The 12,535-nt window shown below is 54.4% G+C and overlaps 1 protein-coding gene across 1 annotated transcript in view; it reads right to left on the reverse strand.

The window, feature by feature from the left end:
- ERI3 (ERI1 exoribonuclease family member 3) overlaps positions 1-12,535 on the reverse strand; it is a gene marked incomplete at both ends in the record, with an annotated part of 137,768 nt that overhangs the window by 15,223 nt on the left and 110,010 nt on the right. Inside the window, 1 exon segment of the mRNA XM_080692427.1 lies at positions 10,514-10,613. Within this exon segment, the coding sequence (XP_080548553.1) occupies positions 10,514-10,613 (100 nt within the window).

Here is a 12,535-nt window from a genome sequence, read left to right on the forward strand (position 1 = left end):
TGCTTATGGCCTTCTGAGGCCTGTCCCTGGTGCTAGGCCACCTCCTCCAAGGAACATTAGGTCCCTACTTGCTGCTTCTTGTGTCCCCTTGGGTGGTTACATTTGTTAACCCTCAACGGCCCACATCAGGAACTTGGGTGAGCACTGGGCCCGGGGCTTGCAAAGTGGCCTGTGTGGGCCTCTCAGCACCCTGAAGGTTTAGGTGTCCCCTTGGAGGGACAAGGCTGGGAACACTGACCTGTCCCAGCTGGACAGGCTCCCAGGAAGGAACTTTCCTTGCCTCCAAGGCGCAGTCAGGTCTGGAAACCCAGAAGCCTTCAGCAAACATCTTCTGAATAAATAACTGAACAAAGTGAAGGCCCCACCATCTCCTACTAAGATCTTTTCCCCAGACACTTCCTCAGAAACCTTTCGAGAGATTAAATAAGGAAGGAGCGAACGTGTGCCCAGAGCTTTACAGTATGCACTTTCAGTAAGCTTCAGGGTTAGGAAATATCAGCAGCAACCCATCTTAAAGAGGAGGAAACAGGCCTAGCTGGAGGAACACTTACCCAGGACCACTCACCTAGAAGGGGCAGGCCTCAGCCAGGAGGTGGCCAGCCAGGCCGCACACAGCCAGGCTTCCTCTGTGGGCATTCCCCTAGGAGTCTCCCTCGGTGACTCCAGGGGCCCTAGTGCCAGACAGCGATACTAAAACGCCCCCAGTTTATGAAGCAAGTGCAGCTCTGCCAGGACAGAGGCCTCACCTGAGGCCCTGAGCACATGCTCAGGGTTTCTAATTCTATTCAAAGTGGCCACTTTGAAAATCCATATGTCTTCAGGCTCCCCGTACATCATGGTGTCAAGTGGTGGAGCAGAGGCATCCATCAGCAGCTTCCAAATGCCACCGGTTCGCTTGCCCACACCCAGTCCGCCGTGTGCGCCTGCTTGGCTCCCAGGCTCTGGTAGCACCACCCCCACACCAGGTGCAAGGGCTCCTCCCCAGCTCAAGCCGTCCCTTGGCGCCTTCAGGCTGGGCCGGCTGCCCCGCCCCAGAAGCCTCCAGGGCCCTCCCACCTCTGCTATCCTCTCTTGGAGCCAGGCAGCCAGCATGGAGGCAGCCTCGATAACTTGCTAACGTGCTGCCCATGCTGTTCTTAAAAATTTATGACTGTGCAACATGAAAAATCCGGCTGAGGAGCCATCATTAGCGGTGCTGCCTCCCTCCCCCACCAGAGCCGCCCTCGTAAATTGAGATTTATGGCTGCGGCAGGCGGGGCGGGGGCGTGTGCAGGCAGTGAGGATGTTGTGCAGGAGGCGGGAGAGACCAACAGGCAGCGGTGGGGCCAGGGGCTCCCCCCTGCGGCAGCTCAGGCTCATCGCAGGCTGCGAGGATGACTCCTCGGGAAATCGAGGTCGAGTGTGCGGTGTCTGAGCAGCACGGATGCGGGATTTTGCCAGCAGTGGACTGGAGGGGAAGGGTCCAAGCCAAGCCCTGGCTCCTCTAGGAGCAGAGGTCCAGATCTTGAGGCCCAGGTGCCAAGCAAAAGTCTCTTTGTAGGCTGGCTTGGGAAGGAGAGGTTAGCCCTGGGGGGAAGCATCACCCTGAATTTCCAACCAGAAGCACCTGGATTGGGATGGATTGTGTAACCTGACCCAAGAATTGAGGGGAGGCAGGGAGATGGGTGCAATGGGAGCCTCCCTGCCTTCCAGTCCTCAGGGAGATGCTGCTGCAGGCAGGTGGAGTGCAGGACAAGACCTAGTCCAGGTCTTCCACAGGGGCCCCACTGGGGCTGCAGAGAAAAGGAGGTGATCCTACTGCCTGTCCCCACTGCAGGCCCTCCCTGTCACCTCCCCTCCACCTCCTCCCCTGCTCACTTAGCCCTGTCAGCCAGGCCATTATGAAATTGGGGTTTCATTTACAGACTAATTAAACATTACAGCTTGTTCACAATTACAACGCGGGGATGAGGGAGTAACTAATTACGGAAGAAATGAGCTAACATTTATCTCTGCTCCCACCTCCCTCTCCCCACTGCCCCCCCCCCATCTGGCTTCCTCACACTCTGGTCAGTATCAGCTCTCTCTGTTTGTGTCCTAGGATGGGGGCTGAAGGGCTAGTAATCCCCCTCCCCCAAGATCCAACTACAGGCCCCAGGTATTTCAGGGGTGGCGTTTAGAACCCAGAGGTAGGGCGGGGGTGAAAGAATGGATTAGGTAGGGTTTTTGTCCAAGATCCTGTGATGGTAGGTTTGGGCAAGACATCTGGGGACTGCATTCTGCTTTGTGACTGTACTGCAGGGCTATGTGGCTCTAGGGATCTTTCTCTTAGGCAAGGTTTTGGTGTGACTGCTGCAGATGGCTATATGAATGAACCACACCCTCCCCGCCATCCCCAGGACAGGACAGAAAAGAACTAAGTGGCTGTAGGAGGTGATGGTCAAAGTAGGCCTGGATGTGGCCCTAGCAGCCCAGAACCAAATTCCTGCTGGTGCCCCATTCACTCTCTTGCCACTGAAGTGAGAGACGCAGGACTGCTCTGCCTGGGGCTCAGCTGGACTGGCTGAGGCCTCTGGCCAGATGCCCCCACGGGGGCCTAAGGAGCCTCCTGGGGGCTTGGAGTGCCCCCTGTGGGCAGGAGTCCTGGGGTCTGGCTGGCCTGCCACAGGGTTTAATAATAGTAACAGTGAGTGTAAGCGTTTCCATCCTTCCTGCCTTTGGGCAGAAGAAGAAAGGAAAGAGGAGGGAGAGGAGGGAGTGGAGGGAGCCGGCTGAAGGGAGGCTTTGAGGCCTCAGAACTCACTTCAAACGGCCGGATCTGGGCCTAATTGTCTGACCCCTGCCCCTGCCTTCAATCAGCTCTGCGGCTCCCGCCCGCCCCTTGCCTAACTAGCAGCCATGTTCTCCTCATTAGGACAAGCTCCCCTTGCACACGTGTCCCCGGACATGTCCCCAGCACTCTCGGCTCCCAAGCCTGCCTGGTGGGAAGGTATGGTGGGGAACCCGTTTTGGAGGGGCCCCCGGGGCAGCTGTGCCCTGTCACCACAACTGGCTGGCCTGAGCTGCATCAGTCCTTCTCTTTGGGCGACAGGGCCTGGCACTACATGCTGCGACATATTCCTGGGCTGGCTCAGCTGCTGGGTACGTTCTGTCCTCTGTGTGTCCTTCTTTGCTGTAGTCTCAGACACAGCCTCTGCGGGCAGGACCTGGTTCAGCTTGGCATGGGCTGTGTTAGCTGCAGAGGGTCTGGGTCAGGGGATGAGTCCACAGACTGGCAGCTGACAGTCTGCCTACTGTCCAGAATGGCTGGCTTCAGTGGATCCAGGCACGGTGACATAGCGAGTTAGGATGAAGTCGGAGGGCCCCAGGAGAGATCTGATTTAAATCCTGGTTCTTACTTCCTTGCCATGCAGTCTGGGGTGACTGACAACCTTCTTGAGCCTCAGTTTCCTCACAAATAGTAGAGATGATAGCCCTTATCACAGGGCTTGAGAATTCAGTGAAATAACACATACTAAGCCCTCTGTACTCTGCCTGGCACTCCACAAATGGTGTGGAATGAATGACACTGTGTGATGCAGACAGACTAAATGCATCTCCATAGGCAACAGGCTCCACTTTGCCCAGCAGTATCCAGAATGAGAAGCACTGTGAGGAAGGTCCAGAACCCTGTACTGAGCAGCTGTGGTCCAGGAGGGCCCGGCTGATGCCAGGCCAGAGGCACCTATGCTGGCACTTAAACAGGGGGCAGAGGAGTCACACAGTAGCTTCAGGTTGAGAGGCAGAGTGGCATTAGGCCTGATGAGGCAGGTCAGCAGGCCTCTGTCCCGTGAGTATCACGGTCTAGGAGGAGGGACTGTTCCGTGCACCACTGGAGAAAAGGCGTCCTGGACTGCTCTAGCGATTCTTAGGGTACAAGGCCTGTCCAGGACTGGGGGAGGGGCTTGGACTGGTCTGAGCCCTGACATTGTCTCTCACCTTAAACCAGTGGTAATGACTTGCAAATATTGATGAAAACGCAAACTACAGAGATTGTGTTTTTCGGGAAGTGAAGGTGGGGAGAGGGGATAAGGAGGAAAATAAACTGAAATGAAGTCCAGTTATCTCCCATCTGTAGCTGCTCCTAATCCTGCAGCCCAAAGGAATCCAATGCAGCCCCTTATCTGCCCTGTCAATCACTCAATCACCGCCCAGTGCTCAGTGGGCACCGCACACATGCTCACACGCACACACTCACTCCACTGACTCTTGCTCCAACACGGCCGCCCACCCCCAGCCCATTACTCCTCTGAGTAGGAGCAGCCAGCACGCGGGTCCTGCCAGATGGATGCAATTTGCATAATATCAGCAGCGGAGGCTGCAAGATCACCAGGGGTCAGGGCGCTGACATCCCCGCACAGTCTATCTGCAAGTGCTAATTTGGCCGGCATTGATCTGTCTTTCTGATTTCTTTGTCATTTACCTCTGCGATGGTTTGACAGGAGATACAGAGAGAGACAAGGGGAGGCCATGCCGACCCGGGGCTAGGAAGGTAGGGAAACAAAGATTGTACTTCCCAATGCACCACCCACACAGAATGCATACATACATAGACCAGAACCTTCCTCCCCATCTGTCTGTCACCTCACCCATCCATCTAGCTTTTCTTCCATTTGTGGTTGCTACTGAAGATTAGGGCCTGGTATTTGGCAAGAACCAATTTCTGACATCACTAGGGCTCCAAGGGGGTCAGCTCAGGGAGGAAGGAGCCAGTGCACCCCTCCCCAAGCGCTGTGCAGGCAGGCCTGTGGAAAACCTGTTGGTATCTGGGTAATTACCCCTTCTCATGCTCATCCATCCCCGCGGCCAAACTAGAAAGCACACAATGGGAGTGGGTGGTCTGCGGGATGACACTCTGGCAATGTTCTCAGTCCTTTCCCCTGTGGCATCTGGGCTGGCTCCTCCTCTTCCCGGCCCTGAAGGTGCCAAAGCTGGGGTGGTGGTGGTGGTGAGGCACCTCTCTGGGACAGACTGGGAGAGGAACACCAAGGTCTACAGGGGCTTTGTATCAATACTTCACCACCCTCAGACCAGCAGAGATCCAGACGCTGGGCTCTTGCTGATTCTGAGGCTCCTTGGCTGAGCCACATGGTGCTAGATCAGGTCTAAGTGCCACCTGCTCAGCCCTCAAGGCAGAGTCCCTATTTCTTTCTTGCTTTGTGGAGGGAGGAAGGTGCCATAGGAATGGGAACACTGCTAGGCCAGGAGATGCCATGGGGCAAGGGGAGGGGAGACTGCAACTTGGAAGCAAGAGCCCTCTGTAGAGAGGCCACGTCTCTACCAAGGGATGCAGAGGGGCTTGAGCATTCCCAGGGGTCTGGGGCCCCCTTCTCGAAGCCTCTGTCTTGGCACCACCTCTTTTCCCTAGCCTATGGCTGCAGGAGCAGGGTGATCAGAAGGAACTCCCTGCTGGGCAAGAGGGAGGCTGGCGTTTGGTGTGTGCTAATCCCAGGCCCGAGGTCTTCAGAGGGACCTGGGAAACTTCAAGGAGGGGAGGCAAAGCTGTACTGCAGACGAGCTCATTAGCCAACACCCCCCTCCCCAACGAGGAGGAGGGCGGGCAGCCCAGTGAGCGGGCGGCAGAGGCAGCGCAGAAAAGGCTGTCACTGTCCTTTCTTCCTTTTGGTACAAGCGTCTCCCTGAGCCGACAATTCTCCCGCAGTGACACCTCTCATGGGCACTAATGAGATCCATGTCACAAAGCTAATGTGTCCTGACTGGACTCTGATAGACACCCCACTCCTTCAGGGGAGACCACAGGCCAGTGCTGCCCCCAAGGCCAGGCCCCCGCCACCTGCTGGCCTGGTCTCTTGCCAAACTGTGCTGGACAGCAAGCGCCAAAGAGTCCACCTGGTCCGCGGCCATGAGCCTCAGAGCAATCCTCCCAGGCCAAGGAGAGAGGGGCAAAGCTCCCGGGGCAAGACCACCCACCTGGGCATCAGAGAAGGTTCCAGTTATTCTTCTAGTCAGCTGAAACTAGCAGTCTGTGGGGTCTCCCTGTCACAATAGCAGGTGAGATTTTACTGATATTCTGTGAAGATTTACAAAATGAACGAGGGAAGGAGCCCAGGCCCTGCCTCAGAGAGCCCAGGTATGAAGGGCCAGTTATTGCCTGACAAATTAAATCAAGCCAAGCACATCTTCTATGCACTCACACTGGGAGGGCCAGGCAAAGGTCCCAGAGGAGATGGTCCCTGAAAGATGGGCAGGACTCTCCTGGGTCAAGAGGTTGAGAACAAACTGCAATCGCTGGGCAGGCAGGGCAAGAGGAGGCTGGAGGCCAGCAGCCAGCAGGTGCAGGGCCTAGGCCTGAGAGCGACTGCAGAGGCTGAGGGACGGCAATGCCTCTTTTCCTCCCTCCTCAGCTGCTTCCACCCAGGTGCTGGCAAGACCATGTGTTTCACATGACACCGAGGGAAATGAGGGGGTGGGCTTGTTTTCTTGCACACAGTCTTGTTCACAGTACAAGGCCCAACAACAAAAAGGTACCTCATTGGTCTGCACCAGGACAAGAACACAGTCTTTGCATTTGGATGAGCTGGGTTTGAATTCTGGCTCCTCAAATAGCTGTGTGACCTTAGGCAAATCACTTAACTGAGCCTCAGTTTTCTCATCTAAAAGGTAAAAATGATGAGCCAGGTATGGTAGCACACACTTGTGATCTCAACACTTGGGAGGCTGTGATGGGAGGAACACAGGTGTGAGGACAACCTCAGCAACTCAAACTTTCAGCAACCAAGTGAGACCCTGTTTTAAAACAAACAAAACAGATGGGAACGATGATGCCTGCCTTCACAAGACTGTTGTGAAAATTAAATTAGTCAATATAAGTGCCCCTAAAGTGCTAACCTATTGCTGAGATGAAAGAAGGACTGATCAGCAATCTTTCTTAGAGGCTGCCCCACCCCAGAGCCTTCTGCAGGGTGCTGACACTGCCTTGAACTGTGACCTTGAAAGTTAGCCTTTCTTTCTTTCTTTTTCTTTCTTTCCTTTCTTCTTCTTCTTTTTTTTTGGTACTAGGGATAGAACCCAGGTATTCTACCTCCTGAGAGTTACATCCCCAGCCCTTTTTTAAAATTCTTTAAATTTTTAAATTCTTTAAATTTTTTAAATTCTTTATTTTGAAACAGGGTCTCACTGAGTTGCAAAGGGCCTCACTAAGTAGCTGAGGCTGTTCATGAACCTGGATCCTCCTGTCTTAGCCTCCCAAATATGGGAATTACAAGTGTGCACTGCCAGCCTGGCCTTTCTATATGGTGGAGCCCCTCCTTATGCACACCCCTCCCCAACACCATCTTGTTCACTATGCGCCCAAGGCCAAGCCCCCGGCCCCAGGAGGAAGTATCCTCTCTCTGCTAAGACGTCATGGTCACAATCCTCTATTTACCTCTTGGCGCAGTGCTCTAACACCTGCAGACCCCTCTTAGCCATGTCTGAACCCATCCTCACCCTTATCCTCAGGCCCAAGCCTGCAACTCTACCTGTGAGCTATGTGGGACAGGGCATGGTGTCTGTCATCTTTACCATTTCATTTCTGGCCTCGTCACAGCTGCTGACATACACCAGGACAGGGCAAATGTTAAGTGAATGAATGAACGCTGCGCCTGCCCCACCCCCTCCTCATGGCTTCTCCCCAGGCTCTGAGTCACCCCTCACCCCTTGCTTACCTTGCTGTCCTTTCCCTGTGGCCTCCCTGTCTGCAGACTCTCCACTGGTCCTTCCTGCACAGACTATCAGACTCCCCTGGCTGAAGTGCAACTCTAACTCCAACCAAGTCACTCCCTTGCTCCAGACACTCCTGTGCTCCCCGTGCTCCCCCTCAAGCACCGCAGGATGTGCACCTCTCCTGGCTGGCCCTCTCCTTATCCCACCCCATCCGTCACCTACCATTCCAGCAAGCCTGCCTCTTTGCTATCTTGGCACCTTCTTGCCACCAGGGCCAGATCCCCAAGAAACATGGGAGAACCAAGCAGACCCTGGAGGCGGCTAAGAACTGGGCTCTGCAGAACCCTTGCCCAGCATCACCCCACCGATGGACACACCACTCCCCACTCTAGGCTGGCAGCTCCTCACACAGTTAATTAGCGCTATGTCACTGAGGACCAGCCTGAGTGGCCAGTGACAGGAGCTGACCCCTGACCCCAGGGCTGAGAAGCAGTCCACATCAAACTCTTACAGCGCGACCCTTTTAGCACGCACAGTAACTCGGGGCACCACCAGCTGAAGCTCATTAAAGCTGTCTCTTTGGCGCGAGGGCCATTAACCTCACTGCTCAAAACCCACGCCTCCCCTCCCCGCCTCTCCTGGCCCAATTAATGCCCTGCATCCTCCCTCCCTTCCAAACACCCTCACCCACACCTCAGAGCCAGCCAGGAGCTGGCAGGGCAGCCCTCTTCATTCAAAGACTACAAAGACCAAGTGCCAAGAACTGCCAGTGCCCAGGGAGCCCTGGTATTTGGTAGAGAGGGAGCTCCCTGAGGAACTACTGCAGGCCAGGCATGGCCCATGCCTTCACACAGGCTACTCACCAGCCCCTCCTGGCAGGTGGCACAGGACCTCACCTAAGGTCTCAAGCTCTGCATGGTAAAGCAGACATAAAGCAGGCTACTGCTGGCTTCAGCTTCAACGTCTATACTGCGCGGTCACGCAAAGCCCTGGGCCGTCCCCCAGGGTCCACCCAGATGGAGGAACACTCAGGACCAACAAGAGCACACATACAAGAGGCCCATCACTGGGCCTCGGGAGGCTGCTTCTCCTCACAAACATACCCTGGGACAGATACACACAAGCAGGACACCTGGCTCAAGGCAGTGCAGGATGAGTGGCCCTGTCTTGCTGCTCCTCTCCTGGAGGCGTCCAGCTCCTCCTCCCCAGACCAACACCAGCTTTCTCACTGGTCCTCTCTTCCACTGACCATTTACTCATCCAGCTTTTCATTCATCCATCTATAAGCACTCCTTGAGCACCTACGGAAAACTAGTTTTGTGTAGCACAAACTGCCTCACTGGCTCTGAGTCGGAGTGCTGATCACACCATTCTTTCACTCACAGGCCGTGTCTCCTCAGGGGGAAATCACCCTCTCCAAGCTGTTTATTTCTCTATTTCCTAACCCAAACCAACCAACCTTTCTCCCTTCCCTTCCCTCTCATATCCTCCCCCTCCCTTCTCCCTCCCTCTCTTTCTTCCATCCCTCCTTCCTGAACCCAGGGGTGTCTAACTCGGAGCTAAATCCTTGGCGCTATTCTATTTTTTATTTTGAAATAGGGTTTAAATTGCTGAGGGCCTTGCTAAGTTGCTGAACCTGTGATCCTCCTGTCTCAGCCTCCCAAGTACTGGGATTACAGGCATTACCACCACACCCAACCCAAATTTTCTACTCCAGTCTCTAGAATGGATAAAGAGGCTGATCTGTTGCAGGTACCTGGGACCTCCTATCAGAGCTTCTGATCTATCTCTCTAGCGCCCACCAATGATACCTTCCCCCAAATAATCAGGTTATGACAAAGTCATAGCACCATCCAGGAACAGCCTGGATCCTCCTCACTTGGAAGAAAGCCTATGCCTGATCGAGCAAGTGCTTGAGAGCATTTGCATGTACACATATGCATATGCACACAAAACAGGACACATAGGAATGACTGGATACACACATAGGCTGGTGGCTGGTTCCACAAAGACACATGGCTTCAGAAACATACAGATGTGTTGTTACATACACACCTCTCAGAAAGATATGCACAATCACGGCCACAGTCTACACCTAGACAGACACACGGAGACATGCAGCTAGAGGTGTCACTGACAGGCAGACACAATGGTACTCACACAGAGAGACATATTCATGCTGATGTATCAAGAGTTCACAGAGCCTCCCGTGGCCCAGAATCAACAGCCGTCCAGTCTCCTCCCCAGCAGGAATCCCCCGAGGGTGTAGCCCCACCACCTGGTACCCCAACTGTCCCCTCCCAACCCAGGCACCACTCAACAGAGGCTGCTGCTCCTATGGGGGAGTCGATACCCTGTGGACGAAGCCATCGGTCAGAAGGACCTCGACTAATTAAAAGCTGGTGAGGTTTAAATAATTCATCTCCTTAACTCCCATTGATCGTCTAGTTTAGTAGCCACAGACTTGAAACAATATTAAACGGCCTCCTCCAGCTCCACGGGTAAGCTGACAAGTGTCCATCTCCCAAAGGAGGTTGCCCATTAGGGATGTGGGCAGTGGGGCTGGGGAACCTGGGCCTGAACCCATGGCCACATGCAACTCACCCCAAGCCCAGACTCCAGTCTCCTCTGGAATGTTTGGAGCAGTTCTTTGCAATAGTCCCATTATGTAATTCCCTCACTCCATATTCCATTCCCTCCTTCCCCCAGCTATGGAGAGAACCCTGTAGGGACACTGAATGAGCCATGGAAACCCTCTGTGTGCCGGGGGACTGGGGCATGCGGGCAGGAGACTGACCGAGCTGCCAGGGGGGTTTGCAGAGGGACTGACCAATGCCGCTGTGGGGCCGGCCTATGTGCTGCAGGCTGAGGCCCTTGTTCATGTCTAGAAGTCCATTCTTGGGCCAGCAGCCCATGGCGAAGCTGTAAGCCTGGAAGACAGGAGGCAAGAGTGGTTAACAGAGGCCTGACCTGAACCAACCCCACTCCCCAAGTCTTCCCTGCCCCTGAATCTTCCCACCAAAAGCTTAGTCTCATGAGAGTGCCACCGCATGAGAGCGCCCTCATTGGGTGCTCTTTTCACCAAGGACCTTCCACAGAAAACCCTTTCCTTCTCCAGAGTCCCCTTTCTACTGGGCTTCTCCCCATTGAGTCCCCCAGCTGGGTACCCCCACAAGGGCTCCTCTTTACAGAGGTCCCGTTTACTAATACCTTCCCCAGGCACTCCCTTCACTGTGCACCCCTCCTCCTTGCTAGAGCCCCCAGAACTTTGCTGGGCTTCCCCTCTCCAATATTACAGGTCACAAAAACTGCCTCAGGACAAACCTGAGAGACCAGTGCATCCAAATTTCACTCCACAGATAGTAACACTGAAGCGAGAGCAGCCAACGGCTTGCCATGGTCAAGGTGCTTTGACTCCAAGCAGGCAAGGGTGTGGAAGGCTCTATGCGCCACGTGGGGCTTCAGCCGAGGAGGGGGTAAGGGCACCTGGTTGACTCAGGCGAGTAGTGTGTGTGTGTGTGTGTGTGTGTGTGTGTGTGTGTGTGTGTGTGTGTGTGTTGGGGAAGCAGATGCTCTGTTGAAGGTCAAGTGCTCACTTATGCATATTCAAAGCGGCCACCCATCGATCTGTACTTAATTGTTTTCCTGGGGTTGGGGAAGGAAGTGCTGGGGGCATCGATCCGCTCAGGCCCCCAGCACTCCACTGCCCCCCTCCATCCCAACCGCTCCACCTGGCTGCCAGCAACCTCCATCTGGGGGGAACACATGGCAGGATGGAAGAAAGAGAGCACCTTCCTTTACAGGCACAACTCATCTGAGGTCACAGACGAGGAAACCAAGGCCCAGAAAGAAGAGGCTTACATAGTTAGAACACTATACCGAAGCCAGGTGGGATTTAATTCCTGCATGGCCTGCCAACAAAGTTCTGGGCTTCTGGCAAAGGGCTGGTAGCTAGCTGACCCTTCAGACATTACCCAGATCCTTACTTCACAAAACCCAAACACCAGGCTGCCCTTAGGTTGGATGGTGGGTCCAATGATGGAACTCAAGTGACAGCCAGCCATGCTCAGACAGGCACTGCCGTGCCCTTGTCCACTGCCAGGCCCCAGGAGGTCCCATCCCACAACATAAAGAGGAGAGGGCCCAACACAGAGTCAGCAACAAAAGACAGGAGTCTGGTAGCCAGCCATGTGAGGGCCTAGGGGCAGGGCAGAAACCAGCTCTCTTCTTTCCCAGCTGCACAAACCAACCCTCCAGCCCCATGGGTACTAGGCAGCTAGGAGCCATTACACTTAAGCTGTACCACCTTCCAAAGCCCATTTTCTTTGGCCACAGAGGAACTAGCCATAGCCTAACTTCCCAACCAACCCTCCTCCACCTTCTATCAGGCCACAACTGTACCCACAAATCAGGGACTGAGTGTGGGACTCCAGGACAGCCCTGGGATGCTGGCCTAGAGCCAGGGCAGAGCGAGGGGACACAGCCAGTGGGCGGGGCAGAGCTGAAGGAGCTGCTGAGCGTGGCCGGGCTAAGGCTGGAGCTCAGTGGGCCAGAGAGCAGTGGCGGCTGCCTTTCAAGTACTTTAAAATCACTTACAAAGGCCGGATTAAACGATCAGAAATTCCATTTAATAGGACAAATAAAGAAATAACAATCTACTCTATCAGCCTGGCGAAGGCGAGCTGGATGGGTTTTTTTCCCCTCTAAAAAGGAAAAAGGGAAGGAAGGGGGGAAAAAAGAAGGATAATGTGTGTTTACTCAAGCAAAGAAAAAAATATTTAAGTGATGTCGGAGAGAAGATTGCAGTAACTAGTGAAGAATAACATCGTCTACTTTGCTGTCAAATCACACC

The sequence above is a fragment of the Muscardinus avellanarius genome (assembly GCF_963383645.1).
Source record: "Muscardinus avellanarius genome assembly, chromosome: 3".
Taxonomy (NCBI): domain Eukaryota; kingdom Metazoa; phylum Chordata; class Mammalia; order Rodentia; family Gliridae; genus Muscardinus; species Muscardinus avellanarius.